The sequence below is a fragment of the Gymnogyps californianus genome, chromosome 11, assembly GCF_018139145.2.
Source record: "Gymnogyps californianus isolate 813 chromosome 11, ASM1813914v2, whole genome shotgun sequence".
Taxonomy (NCBI): domain Eukaryota; kingdom Metazoa; phylum Chordata; class Aves; order Accipitriformes; family Cathartidae; genus Gymnogyps; species Gymnogyps californianus.
Genome location: NC_059481.1, coordinates 2843289 through 2870962, shown reverse-complemented (window position 1 = coordinate 2870962; position 27674 = coordinate 2843289). Strand labels below are relative to the sequence as shown.

The following is a 27674-nucleotide window of genomic DNA, read 5'->3' as shown; positions in this document are numbered from 1 at the left end:
GCATTTGTTAATTGGTCTGTTTTTAACAGGTTTTGTAGTGCTTCCCGAGCATGAGTTCAGAATGAAGCGGCGATTGGATGAGCAGGAGTCACCCGTGTATGCGTCGCAGCAGAGACGTATCACCAGCAGCACCGAAGCTTTTCAACACCAGCACCGCGTGCTTGCCCCGGCACCTCCGGTATATGAGGCGGTTTCGGAGACCATGCAGTCTGCCACGGGGATTCAGTACTCGGTAACTCCCAGCTACCAGGTGCGTATGCTCATCCCTTAGCCGCATCTCAGCTGCGGTCCTGCTGCGTGACCAGCCAGCACTGTGTCATTGCACGGTAGAATTCTGTATTTGAGACGGGGTTTATTTTAGTAACCAGGGCTTCCTAAAGAAAAACCAAGATTGGACAATGTGCTTATCCTACATCTCATTTTAAGTACTTGCTTTAAGACTATCAGCTTCATTCATCTTCAGAGCCACCTGAACAAATGTGGTGTCATTTGGCTTTTTTGAACGTGATTCTTTTAATGATTGTCTCAGATCATGGCCTCTGAATCCTAGAGGCAAATGTGTGCAGGGCTTTTTCTCCATTTTTCTTTTCTTCAGCAGGAAAAGGTTTGTTCTTATGGCTGCTCTGTCACAGGCGTATGATATCTTGGGTGATCTTAAGCTTAACAGACTGGCTCGGATCAGCATTTAGATTGGAGACTTTCAGGAAAATGGAAATGTTTCAGAAAACATTACCCCAGGGTCATTAGGTGGCACTCTTCCCTCTCTTGCCTCCTTTGCAAGGAGCTGTCAGCTCGGGAGAGAAAAAAACGTGCTTCAAGAGTGCACTGGAGATACCTCCCAGTGAAAGACCAGGGAAAAGCTGTTCTTGTTACTTGTCTCTGCCATGTTTCTGGCATGTTGCATCTTCCACGCTTGTGTTGCTGGTGAGCTGCCCTCCCTGTCTAGTGCCTAATTTTACACACAGCTTCTTCCTTACTTCTGCAGAAGGGATGTTCATGCTGATAGTAGCAGCCGCAGAGCTGAAGAGCCTGCAGGCAGACACTTGCAGGGACTAGAAGAGGGTGTGTTTGTGCTGGCAGTCCTTCCTAAAAAGAACTTGGATGGACCAGCAAGCAAATTGTTTCTTGTTCATGAGAAGGATTAAAAAAAGTATATCCCATCTAAAAGAGGCTTGAATGGAAAACTGAGTTTGTGGAAAATGAAAAGTAGTTTACTTCTTACAAATTTTTTAAAGGCTCTTTTAATGGATTTTCCGAATTGAAACTTTTCTGGTTTAAAGTATGAAGGAGACCCGAAAAGTGCATGCCTTCTGTTCCTTTCCCTGTTTTTCTAGGGGAGATACCAAGCTGAGTTTTCCCCTGAGTCTGCTGATGCCAGAGAGCCGCAATTTGACTTCCAGTACCCAAACTGAATGGCAAGAGTGTAGAAGCTCGTAAAGATTCATTCATTCAGATTTTTGCTTGTGACACCTAAGTGTCGTAGAGAAAAGAGAGAACCTTGACTCTGTCAGACTCAAAATCCCATTTTATGCCCCTTTTGCAGGTCTTTATGTTAGTAACTAGACAGCCAGTGAGTCTGCAGGCTGGAGAGAACCTGCGTTTGTAACGTGTTTGCAGAGAGGGCTCGTCTGTATTTGGAGTATGGGATGAGAGTTGTCTTGTTTCGTTTTTAGGTCTCTGTGGGTCACTGTTGAAGAAAACAAAATATATTTTTTGAGTAAGGTTGTTAGCAGTCATGGCTAAACGTGTGTTCTGCTTCCTTAAAATTTTACTTGTACACCTGGGTCCGGGAAGACGGATCTTGCTCTCTGCCCGTGCAGCGAGCGGCCGCGGCCGTGAAGCCTTAGCCGTACGTGACATCCTCTTTGCCTTGCCAGGTGTCGGCCGTGCCGCAGAGCTCGGGCAGCCATGGGCCAGCCATCGCAGCCGTCCACAGCGGCCACCACCACACCGCGCCGGTGCAGCCTCACGGGAGCCAGGTGGTGCAGAGCCACACTCACCCCACCCCGCCAGCCGTGCCCGTGCAGGGGCAGCAGCAGTTCCAGAGGCTCAAGGTAACGCTCAGCATTGCTGCCTTACGTCAACCGACCTCTGCCTAAATCCTTGGGCAACCGGGGGCCTTTTTCTGTTCGGTGTGTAGGGGAGGCCTCCCTGCAAAGCCAGCTGGTGACCTCCTAAAAGCTTTCTTGACGAGGCTTAGATGCTTCTCCTCTTTGGAAGACTGTTGAATGCAGAAAGGGACTTCTCTTTCTGCTGAAACCCTGTTGTTTCAAATACCGGAATAAAAAATGGACTTGCTAGGAAAAGATCAGGGGCAGGAAGGAAGAGGAGGAAGTATCGACCAGAGTGTTCATATGAACGGGTTAAATTGCCAAAACATTTGGTGCTTTTCTGAACACATGGCTTATGTGGGTGGTTGTGTGGGAGTAATTTGGGAGTAAGGAAGGCTCTATTCTCGGATTATGTGCTGTAAAATCCTTAAAAAAAGAGAAAACTCCACCAAAAATAACCCATTTAAGTAGCTACATTTGGTTCAGCTCTAGCAAGAAGGCCACATATATATGAGTTGATGCCTATTTCTTCGTCTCTTCCAAATACGGTGCAAGTCTCTTCCAGTTTTGGTGGAACCCACTGCCTTGTTGGTGAGAGGCCCTTTCCTTTTGCGGAATGCAGGACACTTCGTTTCTTGAGACCTCTGAAAATGGTTTCATAACGTGTGGTTCTTTCTCCCAGTGAAATCAATGGCAAATCCTCTGCTGATGCAAGATTCAGGCTATACGTAATAGTCTTTCTTCCTTTGCTTCATTTGATTTCAGACGAAAGAGAGGTCCTGTGTGTAGCTCTGGCAGCTGATGAGCGTGTGGCCTGGCTGTCGGGGGCGATAGGGACCCGGAGCTCTTGCTTTAGGCTGTGGCTGTTCTTTCAGTACATCTGAAAATTGGATGTTGGTACACGAACGGTTCATAAACTTCTTGCTGTTTGAGGTGTAAAACAATTTACCGCCCACAGTTGCCATTTTCAAAATCCTTATACGTTGAACTGAAATGTCTGGCTTTTAGAAAAAAGTGCAAGCGTGTACCTGGCAGACATCTACTACACTGAATATGTCATTTCCACTTTCTGCTTATTCTTAGACTTCCATAATAATTTCCACATATGAATGCAGGAAAAATACTCAGTCTAGTTCTGTTTATCCTAGCAGTCACTTCAGTGATGGCAAATTTGGAGTATGTTTTTTTTTCTCTGAGTAATTCTGCTGATCTGTGTTGCTTTTTTCCCTTTTTGTTTCTTTTTGGTACAGTTTTATCTTGTGAGCCAGGAGTGGGGAGTGAGTATCTCTTACTCAGATGGTGCTGGTAGTACACTAACCAGGCTCATGATCTTTTGCTCTTTAATGCCCTGCCCAGGCTCAGGGCTAACAGCTGTGTTTTCAAATAATGCGTGTTTTGCAGAACAATGGAGGTGAAATAAAATCTTCTCTGCTAATATAACCTGTCTGTTCTGTCTCCAGGTGGAGGATGCATTGTCTTATCTTGACCAGGTGAAGCTGCAGTTTGGTAGCCAGCCACAGGTCTACAATGACTTCTTGGATATTATGAAGGAATTTAAATCTCAAAGGTAACAGGCTGCATTTTGCTTCTTCCTCCCAGGTTAGAAAGGTGTATGCAGGCATGGGAGCACAGAGCAGGAGCTAAATTCTGTCCTTCCATGTGCAGAGTAACACGCCTCTAGCAGTAGTGTAAAAGCAGTTGTGTGCTTTCTCTTCTGAAAGTTAAATGCCTCCCTTCATTTCTACTAAATCTCTGCTTAGAGTGGGAGTTCACAAGTTCAGCCTTGATAGCTGATTCATCTGGCTGTCTGGTTGTCTGCCCATTAATAATGGTCAGGCTTGGGACTAGATCTCATAGATATAAAATGCTGTCTGGGCTAATAAAATAATTCTAATGTCATTCTTAAGTTCAGTAATGTGTTTATAGGAATCAGTTTTGTTTCCTTTCATATGTTAGAGATGATAAGGTAAAAATTCTAATGGAAAATTCTTGCGTGGAGAACTCGATGTACCACTGAAAGGGTCTTAGAGGATCGTGACATTTTGATCTTATTCCTTCTTCAGTATTGACACTCCAGGAGTGATCAGCCGCGTATCGCAGCTCTTCAAGGGCCACCCAGACTTGATCATGGGTTTCAACACCTTCTTGCCTCCTGGTTACAAGATTGAGGTGCAGACGAATGATATGGTGAATGTGACAACACCAGGGCAGGTTCACCAGATCCCCACTCACGGCTTGCAGCCCCAGCCGCAGCCCCAGCCGCAGCATCAGTCGCAGCCTTCAGCGCAATCAACCCCAACACCAGCACAGCCAGCGCCGCAGCCACCACCTGCCAAAATCAGTAAGGTGAGAGACTTTGAATGACGTACATTGATAGCACGGGGATCCTGCTGCCTCCGGCTGAAACTGGTAGGGAGCTAGAGAGCGAAGAAGGAACTTCCACACTGCTTTTTCATAGTACTTGTGAACCTGCGTGTGTTGTGCTTCTGCTGCTGGCTTAGTTTCTCCTTTTCAAACTTCAAGATGCGTCCTAGTTTATTTGACAATAATTCAAATAAGCCACCTTAAGGGTTTGGAAAGCCTTGTTGCTTTCAGTGGGGAACTGAAAGATGCTCAGAGCATCTGGTAAAACGTACACGCGTTATTCAGGGAGTGATCCAGCAGCCCCAGGAAAAAGGACCCTGAAATGCATTTGACTTTGCAAGAAGGGCTTCCTGGTTAAAGCACTGGGCACATGTTGAACTGCCTGCTTTTGTGTATATTGTCTCAGAATAACTCAAGTCCCAAGAAATTCCCCGTAAAACAGAGGCCGTGATAAAGATGTTGCTCTTGGTGTGAAAGTGTGTGTGTGGTTTCAAATGCTTGGGGCAATTAAGCCTTTAGAAGAGCTTGATTAGTTATTTGGTAGATTCTGCATTGCTTGAAGTTTTGTTTTCAGATCAGACGTTTTTTGTAAAAGAGTCTAGTTCAGCCATCAGCTGGATGGGTGCAGGAGTTATTGGCAAAATCTAAAGTGCAAGAGTTCAGGCAAGATGACCATGATGTTGCCTTTAGGTATCGGTTTGTGCGCCTGAAACTGAGACCTTTCAATAACAAAGGCAATTTGACTCTGTTTTAGATGTAATCCAGATGCTACTGTCCAACAGATGTATTTTATGTGGTTGGAAACAGAATAGGATAATAGGCATTCAGGGAGCTTACTCTAGATAAAATAGTACGTATTTTAGCCTTGAAGTGTGGAAAAATTTGAGAGCCTTAGGGAAAGAATCCCCGAAGTTTCAAGGGTTAATCTCTAAACTGTACAATTAGCTAACAATTGGCTGGAAAAGGAAAAAAGAAAAAAAAAAGTAATATGCAGTTAGAAAGCAGCAGGATTTAAAATGTGGCAATTAGATGACCTCTAGACAAACATTGGTGGGACTTGCAACCTGCTGTTCAGAAATGGCAAACAAAAACATGCTAAAAGATTTGCAAAGCTGAAAACTGCAAAGCTGAGGCATTCCAGAATTAACTTACCTGCGCCAGATTTCAAGGCTTTTTTCCGAAGAAGTAGTACATGCTCTCAGTGCAGAGGTAGCAGTCTCTTTCTCCTCACTGTGGGCCAAGTGGTTTTCTCCACATCGACCTGCAAAAAGTTGAACTATTTTTGCTGAAACTTTAAAATGAACCTGAGGGACATGCTAGATAATGAGGTGAGATTGCCTTACCAGGCAGGTAAAGTTGTAGGTAAGCAAGGGAGGGTCTTGTAATAGGATGCTTCTGGCCATCCTAAGTTATCTACACTGTCAGTTGTGAAAACGCTATGTAATACAAGTTTTGAAGTTTAGAAGGTGAGAAGAATGAGTACTTCCATTTCCATTTAAAATTGCCACCTCGAAACTGCTGCTAAATTTACCTGTGCCTGTTAGGTGTCTATTAAGAATATTCAAAAGAATTACTCTGAGCGCCTTATCTGCCCGCTCTTTGTCTCAATATTGAAAGAAATTCCAGTTTTCCCTTGCTGTTGCCTTTGTGCATCCCGGAATTCTTCACTAGGGGCAAAATAACTTGCAGTGTTGGAGCGAGCCATACCTATGCATTTTGGCTCTCCTAAATTTTTGAGATAGTATGTGTCTCTTATCAGATTTCAGTCAAAAGCAATTAGCAAGGAAAATCAACTGTTAATAACAACAGCTTGAGTGGTCTGGGTGTTTTGTCTTCCTGATGAAGTGTAGTCTCTACTGGCCCACTAAATATTTATCTATTTATTTGCTTTGGATAACAGTTTTCTTCTGCTTAGTCTACCTGTATTTGTGCTTCTGATAATCTTTAAAACCCAACTCTGACTGTGAAATAGTACTTCTTAATTTTGACTCTTAACAGCAGTTTTTGCTTAGACAGCAACTAGGAAATGTTCAGTTTATGAAAGATATTGTTAAAATTCTCTAGACCTGCAAAGGCAATAATTGTTTAGTAGCAGTTTAAAAAGATCGTTATTTTAAGGAAGTGCAGCAAAAGGCATCCAGGGCCGGTATATGGGAAGAGGTTGTTTGACTGGATGTGGTAGCAGGAGGTTTCGTCCACTTGATACATTCCAGCTCAGAGGTATCTCTATTGACTCCATGTTGTTCCACTGTTGCTATCAGATACAGTTATATGCTGGGTTGTTTCCTCTGGATATGGTCCGTAAGTGGAATAAAAGTGCCTTTATTCCAAACATAAAGGAATCTGCTAATTTCTAACATGGCTTCTTTTCTTCTTAGCCATCACAGTTGCAGGCACATACTCCCGCCAGCCAGCAAACTCCCCCGATTCCACCATATGCATCACCACGCTCACCACCGGTCCAACCTCATACTCCTGTGACAATCTCTCTGGGAACCACACCATCCTTGCAGAACAATCAGCCCGTTGAGTTTAATCATGCCATCAACTATGTCAACAAGATCAAGAATCGGTTCCAGGGACAGCCAGACATCTACAAAGCCTTCCTGGAGATCCTCCATACATATCAGGTGAGTGCTAACAATGCAGATTTGAGTATGTGTATGGTTATTGCTCTTTCTTTGCCATGGGGAGCTAACTGTGTCTGTCCAAGACTTGCATTTGGGTCTTCTGCTGGATTAGCATTGGCCAGCAAACTAAGCAGAATTCTTGCAAATTAGAAGGTTACATAGCAGCATGAAATAATAGATTTCCCTCCATCATCTTTGTTTGCAAGTGTCTGAAATGCCTTTGTAAAAATCGTATTTGGTGTTTTTTCATGAGGGTGGGTCAGGAAGAGACAACTTGGCTGTAGTACTACGTTAAAAGTAAAGAAACCGCTTCCTTGATCAGTGTCCTACTAGTCCAGGGCCAGTTGGGCGTTTAGTGTATGTTTATAGTATGTATAAGTACATACATTTAGTATTAATATAGTATGATTCTTTACATAAGATGCTGAGACCTTTGCTGTTTCATGCTTTATATCACTGAGGGGTTTTTTTTTTCTTTGTCACTGAAATAGTTTGTGCGTCCTTTCTTCTGATGCTTCTCCTCTTTCCTATGACAGAAGGAGCAGCGTAACGCCAAGGAGGCAGGAGGTAACTACACGCCGGCTTTGACGGAGCAGGAGGTGTACGCGCAGGTGGCTCGCCTCTTCAAGAACCAGGAGGATCTGCTCTCGGAGTTCGGGCAGTTCCTGCCTGATGCCAACAGCTCTGTGGTGAGTCGTCTTGGAGATAGACTGGAACTGAAATACCTAGCGGAAAACTGTTCTGTGCGTAGCCAGAGTTCAGAAAAATGTGCTTTTGCTGTTTGTTTCTTGGGTTTTTTTTGGAGTGATCTTTTACTGAGTGTGGGAATGGGGTCAGGGTGATAGACTGTGTTTTCTGGCCATAACTTGTCCTTTAAATACAATCCCTTTGCCTAAAAGGGTTGTTCTAAGACTGCAATAACTGCAGTAAAATACCTTGGTCATCTAGAGCTAGGAGGAGCAGGCATATTTTTTTGCCTGGATGCGTGGAACTCAGCTCTAATGGTCTTATGGGTTTGTCTCTAAATAAGCTGTTAAGTAAGACAACTGCAGAGAAAGTGGAATCGGTAAGAAATGATCACGGTGGCACGGTGAAGAAGCCACAGCTCAACAACAAACAGCAAAGACCCAACCAGAATGGCTGTCAGATCCGACGGCACTCGGGAACTGGAGCAACCCCTCCGGTGAAGGTAAGAGCGTGTGCTGCTCGTTCAGCAGCCCTGTTTTTCCCAGGAGGCTGTGGCAGAGCGGGATGCATTTTACGAGTCTGTGCGATTTTTGCGGCACGGGCTGCAGCTTGAGAACACGGAAGCTAATGCTTGCCTTTAGAGGAAACTTTTCCAAGTCCTTGTTTCTAAGTGCAAGGCTTTGTCTCTGATTGTCACACACTGGTGGTGTTACCTGTACCTGAGGGCGGTAATAGTTACTTCACTGGCCTGGGAAAAATAGGGCTTTCCCCAGTTGTTAGGATGCTGCAGAATGCATGGGGGTAGTTTTATTGGTGAACAAAGCAGTGTTTGGTGATGAGGGGGAGACGTGGGGTGTGGAGGCAAAAGTCTCAGGCAAGCCGCAGAATAAATTTGTCCAAAATTTATAGTGATGTTTCTAAGGCATGTGGGAAGATAAGCTGAGGGAAAGATAAAGGTGTGCCTGAAAGCTTTGTTGTAGTAGAACTTGGAGCGGATGCAGTGGAATCATGTTTGCTCATCTTTCCTATGATAAACCTTATAATACAAAGATGAATGATTATTCCTTAGCAGAGTTTGCCCTTTTCAAATGACGCATGCTTTTAGAGAGCAAGGCTTTGTAGTGTAATAAAAATGGTGTCGTGGCCAGGTGGCTTAGTGTTTGTGCACTAAGGATAAGTTTGCCTGCTTTATTTGAAGGTGGTGTATCTTGCTTTGTGCTGAAAAGCATTAGCAGACATAATTGTATCACTTAAATCCAGTGATTTACTTCCCCTTCTGCCCTTTCGCCTCCTCTTCAAATAAAGGGCAGCAAAATAAAACATTTTGGAGGCAGCTTTCGGCCTTTCTGAGGATGTAGAGTGCAGTGCTGGTATGAGGAAAACAAAGGATCTTGCAGTGGAATGCAAGAGAGAAAAAGAAATATAATTTTAGGGAGGTGTAAGACTTAAAGAACTGGGTGAGTGATAGGAAAAAACCAGATTTATTTTGGTAATTCTGCAAACTAGTTAGAAAAGTGAGATACGCTGTAGCGTGACTGTTTCAATCAACTAGTTACAGAAAAGGATGCAACAGTGTATTAAAAATATTTGGAGTTCTATGCTACTGATTAACCTTTAATAGATTAACTTGTGACACACAGTTTCATGCAAGTTTCCTTCCAAAAAAGCCACCTTTCTTTTATTTGAAAGCAAACGGTGGGGTCAGGAAGCTGATACCCTTGTGTGACAGATAATCAAAATATGGCAACTTGCTCCGCTGAACAGCCTTTTTTTTTTCTTGCCTTTCTTTTTTTTGTTAACAGAAGAAACCGAAGCTGCTTGGTTTAAAAGACCAGTCTTTGGCGGAAGCCAGCAAACATGGTGTGGGGACAGAATCTCTCTTCTTTGAGAAGGTGAGAAGTGAGATTCAGAGAAAGCCGTCTTGCGTCATTGATTTATGTTCTTAGTGTGTATACATCCGGATTTTTATCACAGTGAAGTATGTGGTATATACACCACCCTGATAACATTTGTCAGCTTGACCTCAGATGTATCGTGCGACCTCTAAGTTAGATCCATTGAATTTTTTTGAAAGACTGGTGATCTTTTTTACGTGGATACTTGTGTCTTTTCCCCGAAGGTCGTTCTCCAGCTTTTCACCTGCAGTTTATTTGCAGGAATGGGAATTTTTTCCTGTAATGCACACTCCAGATTTTTTTTCACCTTTATGAAATCCCCGTACAACCAATGATGTGCGTGGCGTGTCTTGCTGTGTTGGCACAGCTTGCTGTACCCATCCGCAACCAGCTGCCTGCAGTGTGGGAGCTCAGTTTGCAAAGCAGCTGATTCATGTCGACGTTGGGGTTTTTTTTTTTCCCTGAGAGATGAATCTAATTAATTGCACAGTTGTTACCTGTTGCTGGTTTACCACACAGAAGAAATGAAGGATATGTGGGATGTTTCCAAGTGGTACCTTGGTGTCTTCCCTAAGATGTCCACACATTTCCTTATGGCTCAGAGGGGAGTATATAGTGAACATAAACAAGCCTTTTAAGTAATATTCATGTGTCGATGAAAGTCTTGGTTGCTCCCTGATGATGCGGTGCATTTTGCAGCATGCTGTAGACCAGCTCATGGTAACTGGGAGCCAATCTATTGCTCGGAGGATGTGTAGGTGTTAACACGAGTAAACATAGAAATCCCTGCTGTAGAATTATAATCGTAATGATGAATATCTTAATGATGATAGATCTCAGTCTGATGCGTAGATGCTAACTGTTCTCATGGGAAAGGTAATGGTGTTGGGATGAATCGTTTGGTTTCCTTATACTGCGAAGATAAGGGTTACAGAAGCTGGCTTATCTGTGATAACCCAAGCTGTAATGCAGGCAGAGGCTGGAGCAGTATTACCCAGGGCACAGGTCTCTTACCCCTGCTCCCTACTTGCAATATTCTCTGGTGTTTAAAGGCAACCTGGGAGGGTTTGTGGAGCTGCAGTTACGACTGATGTTGCCCACAATTCCAGCGTTTCGTAATCCAGCTGTTAGGGCTTCTTTGAGGGATTTCCTTCTTCACTTGCAGCTCCTTCAGAGTAGTGCACCGGGTGCTGATGTTGCAGGGCATACCCAGCACGGAGATGGCTCACGTTGGTATCTGTTTGTCTGGCCCTGTGTACAGGGCAAGTTACGCTCTGTTCGACTCAAAGATGTGCATTCTCATTCCATGTGTAATCTCCATGCATCGGTGGGAAACACAGTGTTGAATCCAGGTCTCCTGGACAGCGATAGCATACACAGCTTGATCTCACCCTGACAGCAACTGTTTTCCTCTTTTCTTCTCTCTATAAGGTCCGCAAGGCTCTGCGTAGCACAGAAGCATACGAAAACTTCCTTCGCTGCCTGGTTATTTTCAACCAGGAGGTGATCTCCCGGGCTGAGCTCGTGCAGCTCGTTTCTCCGTTCCTGGGGTAAGTGGAGCCCCTTTCCTTATGTGAGGTGAAAAGTTTAATCCACTTGGTCTGTTGCTGTTGTAAAGCCAGGAAAGAAACGCTGAACTCTGTGGTTGTTCAGGGGAATGCATCTCGTGTGGTTGCGTGCCACGGAGGAGGAGGAAAGCCGCTCTGGGAGCCGGGCGGTGATTTCTTGGGCCACGAAGTACATCTGAGATGGAGTCCCCCTGTGCTGCCCACTTCCTCCGCTGTTGGTTGGCTCAACTTTAATCTGGCTAGCCTGCCACTGCTTAATTGTCTGTCCGCTATATGATTGCATGAGTTGCTTCTGTGGCAGTGCATTCTCTGATCTCCTATTCCCTCCAGCTCGGCCTGAGTGTCACGAATGTACGTGGTAAGGTGCCATGTGCTGCTGTATGGTAGTTCTTGGAAGCCTTTCAGTGGCTAATACTGTGCAGGTGCCATGTGCTTTAGGCTTTCAGACTTTCCCTTCATTGGAGCAGGACAATAAGGGCCCTGCTTCAGTTTTCTTTCCAACTTCACGCTCTTCTGCACTGCCCTGTACTGTTCCTTATCCAAGAGGAGGTGAGAGAGGGATTCCTAGCTATGTCTTGGCAGGCAGGCAGCATTCAAGAGCAGTGCCGGTACTGCTTGCTGTGTTTCTTCCTTTTTCAGAAGAGTAAACAGAATTATTTAGCAGCCTGTTACTGCAGTCTCTTGCTCTGGAATCATGGATTATTTCATTTGAGAGAAGATTGACTGTCTAATTAGATGGGAAATGCCCCCTAAAACAGAGTGCTGATATAAACTCACTAAAATTTCCAAAAAGCAAAAAGCAGCTCAATTCTGTCATGAAGCCAAAAATGATAAGGAATGCTATAGTTTAAATAGGAATTATGACTTCCATAATTGCCAGTAGTGTACAGAACAACTCTGTATTAATCAGCTAAAACCAACCGATATCCTCTCGTCAACTTTGGGCGGCAAGATTAACGTTCCTTTTTCTTGTGAATTGAGTTCCTGGTTCCAAGGGAGAAGGCAATAGCAACATAAATTGGGTTCAGGACCCCGTTACACTAGCTATTGTGCAAAGAAACTGCCCCAAGGAGCTTCCACTCTCTCTGTAGCTCCACTGGAATTAGTCAGGCATGCTAATCAGGTCATGCATGCAAATGCGTGCAAGTCAGGCATGCAAATTAGTCAGGTAGCAGGATGCTATCTTTAACTAGGAAAGGTGAAATATTTGACAAAAAATCCTGGATTTCTCCCATCTACTGTCTGTGCTCCTAGCTATAAGGGTGAATATCTGTATTGGGAAAGGTATAATACAGTTGTCTTATTCTGGAGTTGGACATTATCTTCTGTCATGTAATGAAAAAGCAATAAATGAGCAGTGATTCAATTAGCCTCAGTAACAGGTTCAATTCCTCATATTACCGGAGCTTTGCATGAGATAAGAGGAGTTGAACAGATGCAGTATTTTAGACTAATAAATTCCTCAGAAAACTTTTCTCTACAAGCAGGCGAACTTGGGCCTTGCAGGCAAAGGCTTCTTCATAATTTGTGCTGTTCTGCGTAGTCTGGGGAGGCAGCGCTGGTTGAAGCGATTGCTCAGCACCGAAACCTTTTGCCGTGTAGTTACAGAATCGCTTTTCAGTTTCTTCTTGCTGCTTTTGGAAAGGAAAGGTCTCTTTTAAGGTTAAGAACATTGGCAAACAACTAGGGATCTGGCCTGAGTTCACTGCTGGGATAGTTTGGGAGACCCAGACGTGACCCTGCAATGAGTGCTGCCCCTGCAGTGAAAGCTTTGGCTGCTCTTCCTTGCTTGTCACTTGTCTCGCGGGGACTGTACCCACGAGGCGTGTGGAGTATACATCGGTGCTTGTCTGTGTATCCCTGGCAATATGAGGTGGTAATCCTAAAGCACCTTAGTTGCACCGAGAGAGCAGTCCACCACCTGATCAACCAACAGGTACTTGCTTCCCATTTGATAGGCTCTGTGGAAGTGGGATTGAGCAGAGAGGCTCCTCTCTCCCCAGACTGATAATTCAGAGGGTCTTCTTGGACACTGTCTGTAGCAATCAATTGTAGCCTCAGCATTGCAGCTCAGCGCTGTTTGATTTCTACTTAGCTAGTTTTTCACTTCATTCATTTGATTTTTAGGAAATTCCCAGAGTTGTTCACTTGGTTTAAAAACTTTCTGGGGTATAAAGAGTCTGTTCACATGGAGACGTATCCGAAGGAACGGGCTACCGAGGGGATTGCCATGGAGATAGACTATGCCTCCTGTAAAAGACTGGGCTCCAGCTACCGAGCCTTACCCAAGAGCTACCAGCAACCCAAGTGCACAGGGCGGACTCCGCTGTGTAAAGAGGTAAGATGCTCTCGGATGGGAATTGCGTGACAGAGGAAGGCTATTCCTGGCCTTCTTGGAGGGATGGAGCAAGGATGAGTGGAACGGAAGCACAGGATGGGGAATTTATTTTGTATGCCTGCACTATGCTGAAAAGGTTCCCGGGGATGTCAGGGCACGTCTGCTCTCGTGCAGCAGAGTTGTGCTGCTGCCTGTGCCCCAGAACTGGCGCTGGGCATGGAGCTGGGGCCAGTTAGCACTGATCCAGCACTGAGCCGTGCTGCTCCTGCACCCAGGCGTGTGCGGACATACCATCCTGGCTCGGGATCATCACGGTACGTGTCGGAGCCCGAGGTGAGCGCACCCCGAGGTGTTCCCAGTGGCAAGCGAGCGCTTGGCACTCCTGCGAACGTCTGGATTGTGTCCAGAAGCTATTGCACAGGGTGAGGCGTCAGTCTAGGAATAGGTTATGCTGGAAGCTGGCTGGGAGTTGCGATACCCATGTGGCTTTGATGGTTGGCATCAGCTCTTCTCCAGTGGTGCTTGTGACAGGGTTGCATGAAGCCTTGGGGAGCAGCTGGAAAAAAACCCCACCGAATAGCTGTGATGTTGAAGTACTTAAATAAAATGTAGGGGCATTAGGTATGTATGATGCTTTACATATATCTTTTCACACCTGTGAAAAGAACATTAAGATTACAAACTTAAACACTCTATGTAGGAAATGGCAGAACTAGTTTTCTGTATGGTCTTAATGTGATCTCAGGGATCTTTTACAAGGTAGTACGTAATTCAAAATTATTGCTACCTTTTTACCCAAATTCCCACTTAGTCTGCTTACAGAGTTGTCTCTAGTCCAACTTTAAAAGAAAATCATGTTTTCTGTAGACAGATTCTCCCACATAGCCCTCACATGCTTCTTTCTGTCTACCTGAAATGCTAAGAAGACCTCTCGTCTTGAGAAATGTTGCGTTGCTTTGGGAAATCAGCTCCCTACAGGGAACCAGCCTTCTTGGTCAAGAGTCAAAGCTGATCTCCCAACAAAGTCATGCAGGATCAGATGTACTCATTGAGTCCTTTAATGTGTTGTAATGTCCTTTTGATCAAAGTGGGAATGGTACTGGCTGATCCTGTTCCTTCGCTGGTGTTGAAGGTAATGTTTTGGAGGTGAGTGAGCAGGACTCTTGCTGAAGGCCAGATAATAAACATGCTGCTTAAGAGCATTCACTGGAGGAGGGGAGAGCCCCAGAAATCCCTTCCCTGGGTGACTGCAGTGAGCAGTGGCATCCACAACAAGTAGCGAGGAGATTGCTGTTTGGGAACATCATAGTTTTTGTATTCTTACACTCCTTGAGAGATGAGGAGGATGAATGTAGGTGACCAAGTCATGCAGTTAGCAGTGGTGATGGGTGTTCAGCTGAAGTGGTGGCAGGATAGCGAAAACAGCCTGGACAAGAGACAATTTAAGTTTTTTATTGGGGTTTTTTTTTTTTTAATCTAAGTCCTGACATGTCTCTCAAAAGTGTCTTGTGTGATGCAGTTACAAACTTTTCTTCCTGTGAGAATCTAATGACTCAGTTGTTCAGGCTTCAGGTTTCTGAAAACTGGGCCTGACTTTCAAGACTGCCTGCCAAAATCCTTGTTTCTTTGCCTTTGGCCTCTTTGAGGTTTTTTTGAATGTTCTGTTCCTGTTTCGGAGGTGGTGAAAGCTGCAGGTGCTCAGCTGCTTTGTCAGGAAAGGTGTTGCTGGGGTATGGATTTATATTCCCAATTAGCCTTATTTGGAGGTGGAAACCACGTACTGTCTAACAGTCATATCTGATGTGATGGCCACCCAGCGTTGTCGATGGTGAATCACACACATGACGAACCAGCTGGTTGCAGCTGACTAATCCAAAGTAACGGAAAAGCTCCTTTCACCTTTCTTTTTCTCTTCCCTTGCAAGTTTTTTCTCACAGCTCCAGCTAATGAATTTTTCAGACTGCCGGGACGTTTTGGCTCTGACTGTTTGGGATTGCCCCCTGAATGCTGGGCTTTGGAAGGGGCACACAATTTTTCCAACTGGGGAATTATATCCTTCCATCAGAAGCCTGGGCTCAGAGCCAGACGAGTGTGACCCCCTGGAAGACTGACCGTGACTCTTGTCCCCCCCTGTCTCCCTCAAAGGTTTTGAATGACACCTGGGTCTCCTTCCCGTCCTGGTCTGAAGACTCCACATTTGTGAGCTCCAAGAAGACGCAATACGAAGAGCACATCTACAGGTGCGAGGATGAGCGTTTCGAGGTAAATTGTTTTTCCTTGATTCATGTCTCGGAAAGCTTGGGGTTCTCTGAACACTTGACGATCTTGGTATATTTTTAATACTGCTGCTTAGAATCTGTTTTTATTGTGTGTCTGTTTTTTTGCATAAAAGCTTGTGTTCTCTTAACGCAAGAAGCAGCGGCTGCATAACCACCTCTCACTCCAAGCTACCACCCCTGCCCCTCTCTTTTTGTGCAGAGCTCTTCATTCACACCGCTCCAGATGAAATTGTTCAATGGCCAGCATATAATCGCTGCATCTTTTCTGTTCTTCCTGCCCACGTAGTGCACGAGAACATGCATTCCCCTGTAATAATCTGAAAAGCGATATGTTCAGGATGTTAAATGATTGACATCTTGACTTGAAATGGAAGTTAGCTTGGCAATTACTTGAATACGCTCAGATTCAGCACGTCCTTTTGTAGAGTAACTGTCAATTGCGTTCTATTCCCAGGTGGAAAATGTAATTTCTGAACAGTGTCGTTCTGTTAGCCTTTAAATTCTTATGCAGTATTATCTAGGTAGCAGATAAAATATAATTGGATTATTTTAGAGCAGCCGAACATGGAAACCACTGCTCAAGAACACCTTGTTAAACATGCATGGCTTCTTGTTTCATGTCACTTAAATGTTAGCCTCTGTGAAGTATCGTGTTTTATCTAATCAACGATGGCTAATACACTGTTCGCTTCAGCTGGATGTTGTCTTGGAGACCAACCTGGCAACGATCCGCGTCCTTGAGGCAATCCAAAAGAAACTCTCGCGCTTGTCTGCCGAGGAGCAGGCCAAATTCCGGCTGGACAACACTCTGGGTGGCACTTCGGAGGTGATCCACCGCAAGGCTCTCCAGAGGATATATGCTGACAAAGCAGCTGACATCATTGATGGACTTCGGAAGAACCCATCCGTGGCTGTTCCCATTGTACTGAAAAGGTACTGACTGCTCTAGCACCCTGCCCCGGGGGCTCTGCCAAAGGATAACGCACCATACGTGATCCAGATTTCTGTAAAAGTAGCCAAGTTCTGCCCCTAAAGGGTGTGACCTCCACAAGGCTGTAAATTAAGAAGTGCATTTTATGTTCTGATCAGTTGCTGTATTTCATAATAATCACCTAAAAGAGGGAATTACCCTTCTGAAACAAAAACCTTACAGCTCAGCTGGAGGGATGTAGAGCTTTTGTTGTCTCCTCTTAAACCTTGTTTCGTCCCCAGTGTCAGCATCGTGTGTAAGATGAGGAAACTGTCTGTACTGTGTGGATTGTTCCAGGGCTAAATTTGATCCCTTTCCAAATCCCACGGCTGTACGTGACCGTGGGCTCAGATTGCGGTGGCTGTGCTACCCTCAGATTCCTAGTCTGGTTTCTGTTGTCAGCCTCCCCTTCATCGGTCAAGAAAAGGGAGCGGAGGCTGCAACTCCTTGGGGCAGCTCGAGGAGATGCGTAAGCAGGAGATGCTCTTCCCCAGCCACTTCTCGTCTCTGTGGGACTGTTGGTCCTGTGTCTCAGGGCTCTGAGAGCTGAGGGTAGCAGCCTTGCCCAGGATACCTGCAAGGTCACAGTTTCCCCACCCTGCTGCAAGGACGCTCTTCCTGTGAGCTGGGTCTTGAGCTGCATCGGGGGTGCTTTGCTTGAGATACTGAGTCGAGGTTCAGGAGTCCGTTCCCGGGAAGCTCAGGTGTCCGTGCTGCAAGGCAATAACTTTGTTAATCATCCAAACTAAGCTACCCCTTTTCAGCAGCTGGAGCTACATGACTTTCTGGGGATTTCTGAGAGAGCCGGGCCAGCTCTTGTGGCTCTCACGTCCCTTCAGCCCCTCTGCCTGCTGCGGACAGTGGGGCTAGAGGGACACTAAGCCCTCTATCTGTTCTGGCATGCCGCGGCGGGAAGCACAAGCCTTCAAGCTACTTTGTTCCTGAGTGGTGTTATTTAGGCATGAAAGAAGCCCAGAGGGATTTCTTCAGAAGGGCATGTGCAGGGTGCTCCTCCGGTAAAGCTCCGTTCTGTGGGACAGCTTTCATTTATGCCCATTTCATAAGGAGTTCAGCTCTGCTCAACACTGGCCAGGAACCATGGGCCTAGGTTTTCCTTATATGCTCAGAGTAGACCTCTTAGCTCACCCTTGTTTTCTTGATCCAAGGTTAAAGATGAAAGAGGAGGAGTGGCGAGAAGCCCAGAGAGGATTTAATAAAGTCTGGCGAGAGCAGAATGAGAAGTATTACCTGAAATCCTTGGACCACCAGGGCATCAACTTCAAGCAGAATGATACCAAGGTCCTGAGGTCAAAGAGTCTCCTCAATGAGATTGAAAGCATCTATGATGAGGTAAGATGGTCACCAATGGTTTCCTTCCCTCAAGCTTATGTAGTTTGCAAGTGCAGTTTCGGTTCCTGTTCCTCACCGCTCGATGAGAGAGGAAGTCTGCGCTACTGGCAGAGCTTTCTGAAAGGGTCTTGCGTGGAGAGAGGTGTTTGGTACTAATGTTTGTGCTGTGCTTCTCATTTGTAGAGGCAAGAGCAGGCTTCAGAAGACAATGCTGGAGTCCCCACAGGCCCACACCTATCACTAGCCTATGAAGACAAGCAGATCCTGGAAGACGCTGCCTCTCTCATCATCCACCATGTAAAGCGGCAGACGGGAATCCAGAAAGAGGACAAGTACAAAATCAAGCAGATCATGTATCACTTCATTCCAGACCTGCTGTTTGCTCAGCGAGGTGAACTCTCAGATGTGGAAGAGGAGGAAGAAGAGGAAATGGATGTGGACGAAGCTACTGGGGCTGCAAAAAAGCACAACGGTGTTGGGGGCAGTCCTCCCAAAACCAAGCTGATGTTCAACAACACGACGGCCCAGAAGCTGCGGGGCATGGATGAGGTCTACAATCTCTTCTACGTGAACAGCAACTGGTACATATTCATGCGGCTGCATCAGATCCTGTGCTTGCGGCTGCTGAGGATCTGCACCCAGGCCGAGCGGCAGATCGAAGAGGAGACGCGGGAAAGGGAGTGGGAGAGGGAAGTGCTGGGCATAAAGCGAGACAAGAGCGACAGTCCTGCCATCCAGCTGCGACTGAAGGAGCCTAGTGAGTGACTTCTGGTGGGAGCCTGGGGAAGAAAGATGCTTCTATTCGTAGCATGTTGACAGGGCTTGTTTGGTGTCTTCAGGCATGTTACAGCAGTGACCCTTTAAGATGGGCAGGGGATCTCTCTTTTATTATCACTGGGCAGCACCAAATTGAGGGAGGAGATGGGAAGGTGTGGGGTACGTGGGACTTGAATAGCAGAATGGTAACGCAGCAGTTATTTCATAAGAGCTTTCATTTTACACTTGCATATCTAAAGTATCCTTGCGTTCCCTAACTAAAAGCTTTTTATAAAGTCTTTCAGAAATAAAAACCTCGTGGAGGAGGCTAGAGCTAGAAAGCAAGAGATTATGAAAGTACCCGTGGCCTTAAAAGGACTCATTTAAATGTCTATAAAAGACGAATTTAAGCCTATTCCAGTAACTCTTCAGCTTGACTGGGTAGTGTGAGGACCAAAACTCAAAGCAGCCCTTCCTGGGGGTGGTGTGTTCATCTTTCCCATTCTCTCTTGTTGCAGTGGACATCGATGTCGAGGATTATTACCCGGCCTTCCTGGACATGGTGCGCAATCTCCTGGATGGGAACATGGACTCGTCGCAGTACGAGGACTCCTTGCGCGAAATGTTCACCATTCACGCCTACATCGCCTTTACCATGGACAAGCTGATCCAGAGCATTGTTCGACAGGTGACTGCCAGCAAAGGCTGGAAGGTGGATGGTCTGGGGTAGAGAAAGTAGCCGGGTTGTTTGCTGCAGTGAGAGCCCAGGCCTACATTGGAAGGGGAGTGTTGTATGCCTAAATGGGGAATTTCAGGGGTAAGCAGGTAAATTCTGGGTGTTTTTTAACCCCGCTGTAACACTGATGTAAAGAGACGTGATAAAAGGTAATTTCTGATGTATTTAAATTACTGAGAATAATCTCTCTGTGCGTATAGAGCTCTCCCTTTGTTTTCCAGAAGTTTTAGGAAGTATTCAACTTCAAAGCGTCTCCAGAGCTAATCTTGCTTTAACTTTGAAAAAGAATTAAATGACATTTAAATAATTTCTTTCCTTTTCACCAGTGCTGTAGGAGCAGTGTACACCTTTTTAGAAAAGCTTTGTCTCTTTTATCTGGCTGAGTAGCTCATTTTGGCTGTTAAACTCTAGTCCTTTTATTGGGCTGGTAGGAAGACTCTGTGACGAAGGGAAAAATTCTTCATGTGCCTTTTTGTAGCGTAAAGAACAAAAACAGACACAAGGGGCTGGAAGTGGAATGGCTTGAAAAGCCTTTCCTCTTTCAGAAGGGTAGAGCTGCTTTTCAGAAGCCCTTTACTTCAGTCCAGAGATTAACTGAATTCAAAAGACAGTTGAGCGACTTTTGATTTTTAAATTTGTACAAAATAAGGATTTGATACTAAATCTCCCACCCCTCTCTTCAGACACAGCAGGAGCCCCTTGCTGAGGAGGGGATATACTATGTCACGGTGCTCTAGTCCTTCCTCCCCTGCTGCTGATCAGGATGTTCCCTGCCCGTAGTTTTTCTCTGAGTAGCTGTACTTTGCCACCTGCTAATTTTTTTAAAGATACTGCCTTTTTTACATAGCAGCAGAGATCATCTGCAACTGGAAGAAGTTACTAAAAATGTAGCCTTAAACTCACACTTTTTCAGCCTTTTTTTTTTTTCTTGGGTCTTAAACCTGTGGTTACATCTTTGTTTCTTTCTGTCCTGTGCTGATGGGCATGTAGCAGGCTCCCTGACGAACACCTTCCCCGTGTTCTTCCTTTATGCAGCTCCAGCACATAGTGAGCGATGAGATCTGCGTGCAGGTAACAGACCTCTACCTGTCGGAGAACAACAACGGAGCAACAGGAGGTCTTCTCGCTTCCCAGTCTTCTCGTACTCTTCTGGAGGCCGCGTACCAGCGCAAAGCTGAGCAGCTCATGTCAGAGGAGAACTGTTTCAAGGTAAAGCCAGGCTGCGAACCGCGGTGTAAAAGCAGCGAGCGGCGAGGGGGATGCCTTTTAAGAAGGGAGAGGCACCAGTCCTTTAAAAAAGGAGCCTTGTTTAGGCACCCAAGAGCGCTGAGGACTTTCTGTAGCTCTGAAAGTTGACAGGAAAGTTTTGGTGGCATGTCCCCAGCTTTTGGCCCGTAGGTTAATGCTTCTGTAAGGGCCCCGCAGAAATGAGGTTTCAAGGAGAAATATATTTCCTGGAACAGCAATGAATATCCCTTGAGCTTCACAACGTCTTTGGGTTGTATCATATTGACTGCTTTGCTGTCACCGGTTTTAATTTGTTAGCTCAAACTCTCCCATTTCTCTTGTGTCTCAAGCTTTGTCGACTGTGGGGAGATCTGCTGATACTGACTGGGCATTAATCATTGCTGACTGCATACATTGCTAAATAAACCTGGTGCACTGTGCTAATCAAATCCATACTTCCTTCGCCTAAGATGCAGGAAGTGGTCAGGCCCTTTCTGAGCGAGTAAAGTAGTTTGGATAAAAGCCTGCGTGTATAATCTCTCTTCCCTTGCACTCAAACTTATTTTGGGGGCTCAAGAAGGACCCGCACCACTCCAAAAACAACAACAAAAAAGAAAGATTTTCAAAAAGCTTTACAATTTTTCTGTTCCTCAAAGATTGTGCAATTTGGCTTGTGTTTTCCCTTTGCTGTCAGGCATGTGGGAAGCACAGTTTGTTCCCTTAAAACTATGCCAACTTGCTTCATTCTCCCTTTGCCCCAGTGAGAAGTGGAGGTTGTTTTTTCTATTTGAAACCTCTTACTGAAGTCCTTTCTGCCTTTTCTTTATAGCTGATGTTCATTCAGAGCAGAGGTCAAGTTCAGTTAACCATTGAACTGCTGGACACAGAAGAGGAGAACTCTGATGACCCTGTAGAAGCAGAGGTAAGAGCAGCTTGTCCAGAGAGCTCACTGGTGGTCAAGGGTGCACTGGACGAGGGTGTCCAGTTGACTGTTGTTGTGGTCCGTTAGCACGAGATAGAGAAACATCAAGGACATGCCGTAAAGCTTTCAGTGATGTGAGTAGGCAAATCCTTCTTGGTTTATTTGGTATTAGAAAACCCTCAAAACTGTATAGAGAAACGTTATACCTGCCTTTTTGGTGATAAGATGCACGGAGCCTTCAAAAGTGACCGTGTGTTCATCCGTATAACTTCCAGCTTAGCCTCCTTAACCATCCCATGTTGTTTGGTGGGAAGGCAGTGGCTGATCTGTGCTCTGTGCTCGCTTCCAGCGCTGGTCGGACTACGTGGAGCGGTACGTCAACTCCGATTCTACCTCCCCTGAGCTCCGGGAGCACCTGGCCCAGAAACCAGTCTTCCTGCCGAGGTGAGTGGCCAGGCTGTGCTCGGAACCCTACCCGATGATGGGCTGTATCTGGCCGTAGAGAGCAGAGCGACTGCGCTCCATCACAGTGCTGGGCGGTCAGTCTGGCCTGTATTTTAATGCTAGGACAGAAGCCATTACCCTGGCAGCGTGGTGTAGAGGTACCGTGCTGCTGTTCATCCTAAAAGCCTGTGGGTCCACCCCAGGCTCCTGCTCTCCAGTGACTGAGAGATGGCATGGTCCGCAGGGGGCAGAGAGGGCGAGGGCTGGTGACTCGCCAGGCTGTTTTTTTGGCAGTCCTGACTTGGCTTACAGTAACCCTCTACCTGACAACAGCGGGTGCCACGTCAGGGCTTTTCATGAGCGGGGAGTTGATTGCACAATAGCCGTAATTTCAGAAATAAGATAAACCCAGTGGGCTGACTTGTTGTAGGGGTCTGAGCCCAAATGACTGCAACGGGCAGTTGTGCTCCAAGCTGTTTGCCAGGCTTTTGAGGGGCCAGCACAGATCCACCAGCTACGTCCAGCCTAGTAGTGCTAGAAGGTGAGCACTAATTCCAAGAGGGGTTCTCTGGTTTGCAGGAATCTGAGGCGGATCCGTAAGTGTCAGCGTGGTCGGGAGCAGCAGGAGAAGGAAGGGAAGGAGGGAAACAGTAAGAAGTCCATGGAGAACGTGGAGAGCTTGGACAAGCTGGAGTGTAAATTCAAACTGAACTCCTATAAGATGGTGTACGTGATCAAATCGGAGGATTACATGTACAGGAGGACCGCTCTGCTGCGAGCTCAGCAGGTAGGAGCGAGCGGAAGGACTGGGGTGGGCAGCTGGTGTTTCCCGGGACCCCCTGCTCCCCAAGGTCAGGTGGGGAGGGTCAGATGAAACGTCCTTGGGGAATCCCGATCGATAACATTTAGCGGTCTTTGTGTTGCCAGGAGGATGGTGTGCTATTTTGTCCTCCCAAGGCACCGAAGATCTTCTGAATCTTCCTAAGGTGTAACCTTTTCTTCTTCCACCTCTAACTCTCATCATCCTCCCACCTTTCCTCCCTTCTTTCTAGAGAGTTTTATTGTGGTAGGACAGTGGTTTTGACCGTAAGCTCTCAAATGTCTTCCAGGAGGTACTTCCCATGGGTGGTGTTCCCCCTGTTTTAGGGAAGACCTGTCTTCTGCATGTTCTTGTGGTGACATGTGAGAATGCCTGTTCTTCCAGGGCTTCCCCAAAGAGGAATCAATCAGAGTGCAGAGCATCAAATGCCTTCTGTCCCCGTGGATCCCTCTGGGTACCATCCCCTCATCGTTTCCTGTCCCCACAGTCACGGAGAGCGGGAGTCCTCAGGTCGCTCCCGCATGGCAGAGCGCGGCCAACATGCGGCAGCAGCTCTAGAAACACTGTTTTTGTGGCAAGGATGGGAGCAGTGAGGTCACGGATACAGAAAAATCCCCGTGGATATTCTTCCAGGGCATGGAAGTCCTGGACCCAAGGGTCTGTGGCATCTCACATCTAGCAGTCAGTGCTTGTGATTGCCAATTTAAATTGGAATTTGACTTTCTGAAGTTACTCAGATTTGCTTTTGGTTCTCTCTGCCAGAAGTAACTGTTGGGGCAAGGGAAGGAGGATGTGAATGTGTGTGGGATAAGTGGAGACGCAGGGGAGTAGAGCTGCTCTTCATCTGTAAAGGCTGGGGAGTTGCTTTTATTCAAGATGAAGACAGCCCGTGACTCCAAATTCAGGAGGATTCAGTTGGAGAAAGCTGATTTGGTCTTCTGAATGCTTTGACGCTCAGATACTTTTCTCATCCCATGGGAATATTTCCATCCAATAGAGAAAAGCAGGGAGCTTTAACAGCAAACTCCAGTTCTAGTCTGGCTATTTAGACTTGAGGTTTGAAATACTTCACTATAATTTTATTATAATCTATTTAAAAGACAACGTTAAGCAGAATGCCATTGCTTAGAACATAGAAGAAAGTGAAACCTGCCAGATTCAGGCAAAAGTTACTGACTTAAGCAAGTAGAAGCAGAGGTACCCGAGAGGCTCTGTCAGCAGTAGTTTCTTCTGTAGCTGCAGAGATTGTTTTCAGTTTATTAAACTATTTGCTCTTCTAAGCAAACTACTGACCACTGAGAAAATTCACTGGGAGGTGAGGGAGTGGGAGAAGTGCGCACTGCTTCCTGCCTAGTAAATCATCCTTCACAGCTCCGTTTTAGTCATGTAGTTAGACTTATAAAACAGCTACTTACCGTCTGTTTCTTGCTGATGAAACACAAACAATGGTTTTATTTCATTAGTTGCGAATACAAGTTTGAAAAAATTGCATCAGATGAGAGTGTTTTATATTTCAGTAGTGACTCTTTAAAATGCCCATACTGAGGAAGTTGATTGAATTCCATCTATCCCATTCAGCTGGCACAAATCTCAAGGAAAAGTTATCTCATAAACAGGATACTACGTGCCAGTGTTTATCACAGAGTCTGAGCATAAGTCAAATTTTTTGACTTAATTATATAGCATGCAGCATAGCCCCTTGGTTACTGAAGTACACCAAAGGAGCTGCAGAAGCTACACTGAACTACAAATCTATTGGATTTAACAGTTAACACTGAGAAGCAGTCAGCCTTTGGGAGGAGAACAAAACAAATAATAAAATACGTAAGTTTTAATCTTGAGGCTTAATTATATTTGCTGTTTTCAATTATGACTGTAGTCATGGCTTTCAAGACATGGCTTTAAACCATCTGTCCTGGATTTTACATTCCTGAAGCAGATGCTTTTACTCAAGATGTGTGCAGTTTTTCCTCTCCTGATGCTTCTGTTAAGCCAGTGGTTCTCAGACCTTTTAGACCTGACCCGGTTCTTAATTTTCCATAGCAGTTGGGTCCCCTGACATGCATAAGGCATGTTGAGCTTGCTCTCTTCTGGGACCATGCCCCTCCATGGGGGGCTGGGGAGAGCTGGACTTGCCTGGTCTGGGGTCTGCCTTGGCTCCCGGCTGCTTGAGGAGCAGGAGGAGGCAGCACCCTTTGGGCAGTGCAGAAGGGACGCAGTGCTGGGTGCGCAGCTCCCAGGCTCCCGCAGGATATGTCCTGTGTCCCCAGCCTGAGAGCCGCTGTATTAAACAAAGAGCATACATCTCTTGGTATTCCTGCATTCATTTTGCCGCTGTAATTGCCTTGGAGAGGAGACCCGGGGGCCTTTATCGGAGCTTTTCCTCTGTCGTTAGCAAGGGCCGGTGTCTGCGTTACAAATTCCCTCTGGCTGTTGATCCCCTCGGTTGTGTCGACCGGCAGCCGAGCTTTGCGTAACGCTGCAGTCTGGGGGCCGAAGCCGCCTTTTTCTAACGCCTCTTCCTATTTCTGTAGTCCCACGAAAGAGTGAGCAAGCGGCTGCACCAGCGGTTCCAGGCCTGGGTGGACAAATGGACCAAGGAGCACGTGCCCCGCGAAATGGCAGCCGAGACAAACAAGTGGCTAATGGGCGAAGGGTTGGAGGGCTTGGTGCCCTGCACCACCACCTGTGACACAGAGACCCTGCACTTTGTGAGCATTAACAAGTACCGCGTCAAATACGGCACGATATTCAAGACACCGTAAAACTCCCCCGGGGCGAGGGAAGAGCCCGGGAGATGTGTGTGTGTGTGCGCGCATCAAGGAAAGGAGGAAGATGCCTTTCTCCCCTCACTGTGTATCTCCGTAACATGGCCACTTGACTAGTGCGTGGCTGGTACAACCTGTCACCAGCGGGATTCCCTGTAGGGACGCGGATCTCCGCCGGCGCCCGCTGGGACCGCGGGCCGCCGGCCCTTTGACTTCGGCGCGCGTCCCCGGAGGGCGGGAAGGACCCTTCTCTGAACTGAGCCATCCCAGAGAAACACAACGAGCTCGTACGCACCAGCAGTGTTGAGGCTTTGACTCCCCGGAGGCCCTGAGCAGCGAGGGAAGAGAACCGGAGGCTCTCCACGACCGGACCGCTTGGATGTGTCCCGAAATCCCCAGGTGCCTGTCGCGACCGGATTCTCCTCCCTTTCCGCTGCCGCCAGCCGGCCGGGCTCCTGCGCGGGGCCGTGGGGCAGCCCGACGCCACCTCACGGAGCGGACCCTGGGCTCCTCTCGCCTCCCTCTCCTCCCTCCCAGGCTGGACTCACCCCGTGCAGATCGGTCTGTCCTTTCTAGTGCCAGTGGAACTGTTTATTATTTTTTTTTTTTTCTTTTTTTTGTACCTGCTTGTTTACTAGTCTCTCCTAGTGCCATGCACCAGCTTTTCACACACATGTACGTACACACACACAACAGAGGACAACACGATTTTAACATGTTCCCCTCCTTTTTGTAAATAAATGTACAAATTGTCAATTTTTTTGTTTTTTTTCTGTTTTGTTTTGGTTTTTTTTATTAAAGGAAGTATGCTTGATGTGCTAGCATAACTGTACTAGCTTCTTGTGTACCATAGTACCAGGTGGCTTGAGAATTAGTACCGACAGACAGACCGACGGAGACATTTATTACACTTTTTACCAAAGGGAGTTACCATTGTAGTGCTTTTGTGTGGAAACTTTTTTCTCCTTTTTTTGTAAATAAAAATAATGTCTTTGTTCTTAACTGGAGGAAGACACTCGCTCACCCACAGCCCTGTTCCTGGTCTGAAAGGCACCGTGCAGCATGCAGTTTTTGGGGTGGGGGAGGAGGGGGGGGGGGGGCGCATCCGACCATTCTATATGATTGGCTTCACAATCTGAGAGGAAAAAGCAGAGGCAGCGCGTGCGTTTTGCGGTTAACACAACTGAGGTATAAGCAGTCTGTTAAGATATATAAATATATATTATATAATTTTTAATTTTTTTAATTTTTGTTTTTCCTGGTGGGTAATTTTTATCCACCTAGTCTTCCAGCTCCAAGGACCTTCGCTTTTGGGAAGTGTTGCTGAGCTACTTAGCTGGGGTTGATTGTGCTGATGTATTTTTCCCTCTCAGTATTGGAGAAAACATCATCTGAAATACCAAACCAGTATTTGATAGAGCTGCTCTGCGTGTGTGTTTGTGTGCGTGCGTGCGTGCAAGAGAAGGGTGAAGGGGTGGGGCGGGTCTCGGTGCATTTCACTAGTGAAATCCACATATGGGATATATATTTTTTTAAGTATAGAAGTTTAGCGCTGGCAGATATTTAAAACACGGGGGAAGATTCCGATTTTAAAAAAAGAAGTCGGCACGGACTTTGTAAGCCACGACAGACACAACTGCACTGTCTCTCCTCCTCAAAGGAGGCAGCTTTCCTTGCACAAACCCATGCTGCCAGTCCTAAGCACCCGAAATGGCTTCCGTCGTCCCTGGCTGGGGAGCCGCGAGCAGGGCTTTGCCGCTGCTTAAACCTCTCCCAGGGGTTTATTTTTTTTTTTTCCAAGACAGCAGGTCATCTCCTCCCGGCACCGGAGCTCCCCTCCCTTCTGCAGGGAGTGGGTCCGGAGGGGGA

The 27674-nt window shown here is 46.3% G+C and overlaps 1 protein-coding gene across 1 annotated transcript in view; it reads left to right on the top strand.

Moving 5' to 3' along the window:
- SIN3A (SIN3 transcription regulator family member A) overlaps positions 1-26825 on the top strand; it is a 34779-nt gene extending 7954 nt beyond the window's left edge. Inside the window, exons 2-21 of the mRNA XM_050903272.1 lie at positions 30-250; positions 1878-2054; positions 3512-3618; positions 4115-4397; positions 6794-7045; positions 7582-7734; positions 8076-8234; positions 9535-9624; positions 11059-11177; positions 13323-13533; positions 15679-15795; positions 16507-16745; positions 17949-18132; positions 18316-18889; positions 19407-19576; positions 20660-20833; positions 21681-21773; positions 22123-22217; positions 22797-23004; positions 25572-26825. Of these exons, the coding sequence (XP_050759229.1) occupies positions 62-250; positions 1878-2054; positions 3512-3618; positions 4115-4397; positions 6794-7045; positions 7582-7734; positions 8076-8234; positions 9535-9624; positions 11059-11177; positions 13323-13533; positions 15679-15795; positions 16507-16745; positions 17949-18132; positions 18316-18889; positions 19407-19576; positions 20660-20833; positions 21681-21773; positions 22123-22217; positions 22797-23004; positions 25572-25802 (3825 nt within the window). The 5' untranslated portion in view covers positions 30-61 and the 3' untranslated portion in view covers positions 25803-26825. The remainder of the gene's footprint in view (positions 1-29; positions 251-1877; positions 2055-3511; positions 3619-4114; positions 4398-6793; positions 7046-7581; positions 7735-8075; positions 8235-9534; positions 9625-11058; positions 11178-13322; positions 13534-15678; positions 15796-16506; positions 16746-17948; positions 18133-18315; positions 18890-19406; positions 19577-20659; positions 20834-21680; positions 21774-22122; positions 22218-22796; positions 23005-25571) is intronic.
- Positions 26826-27674: the final 849 nt, after the last annotated feature.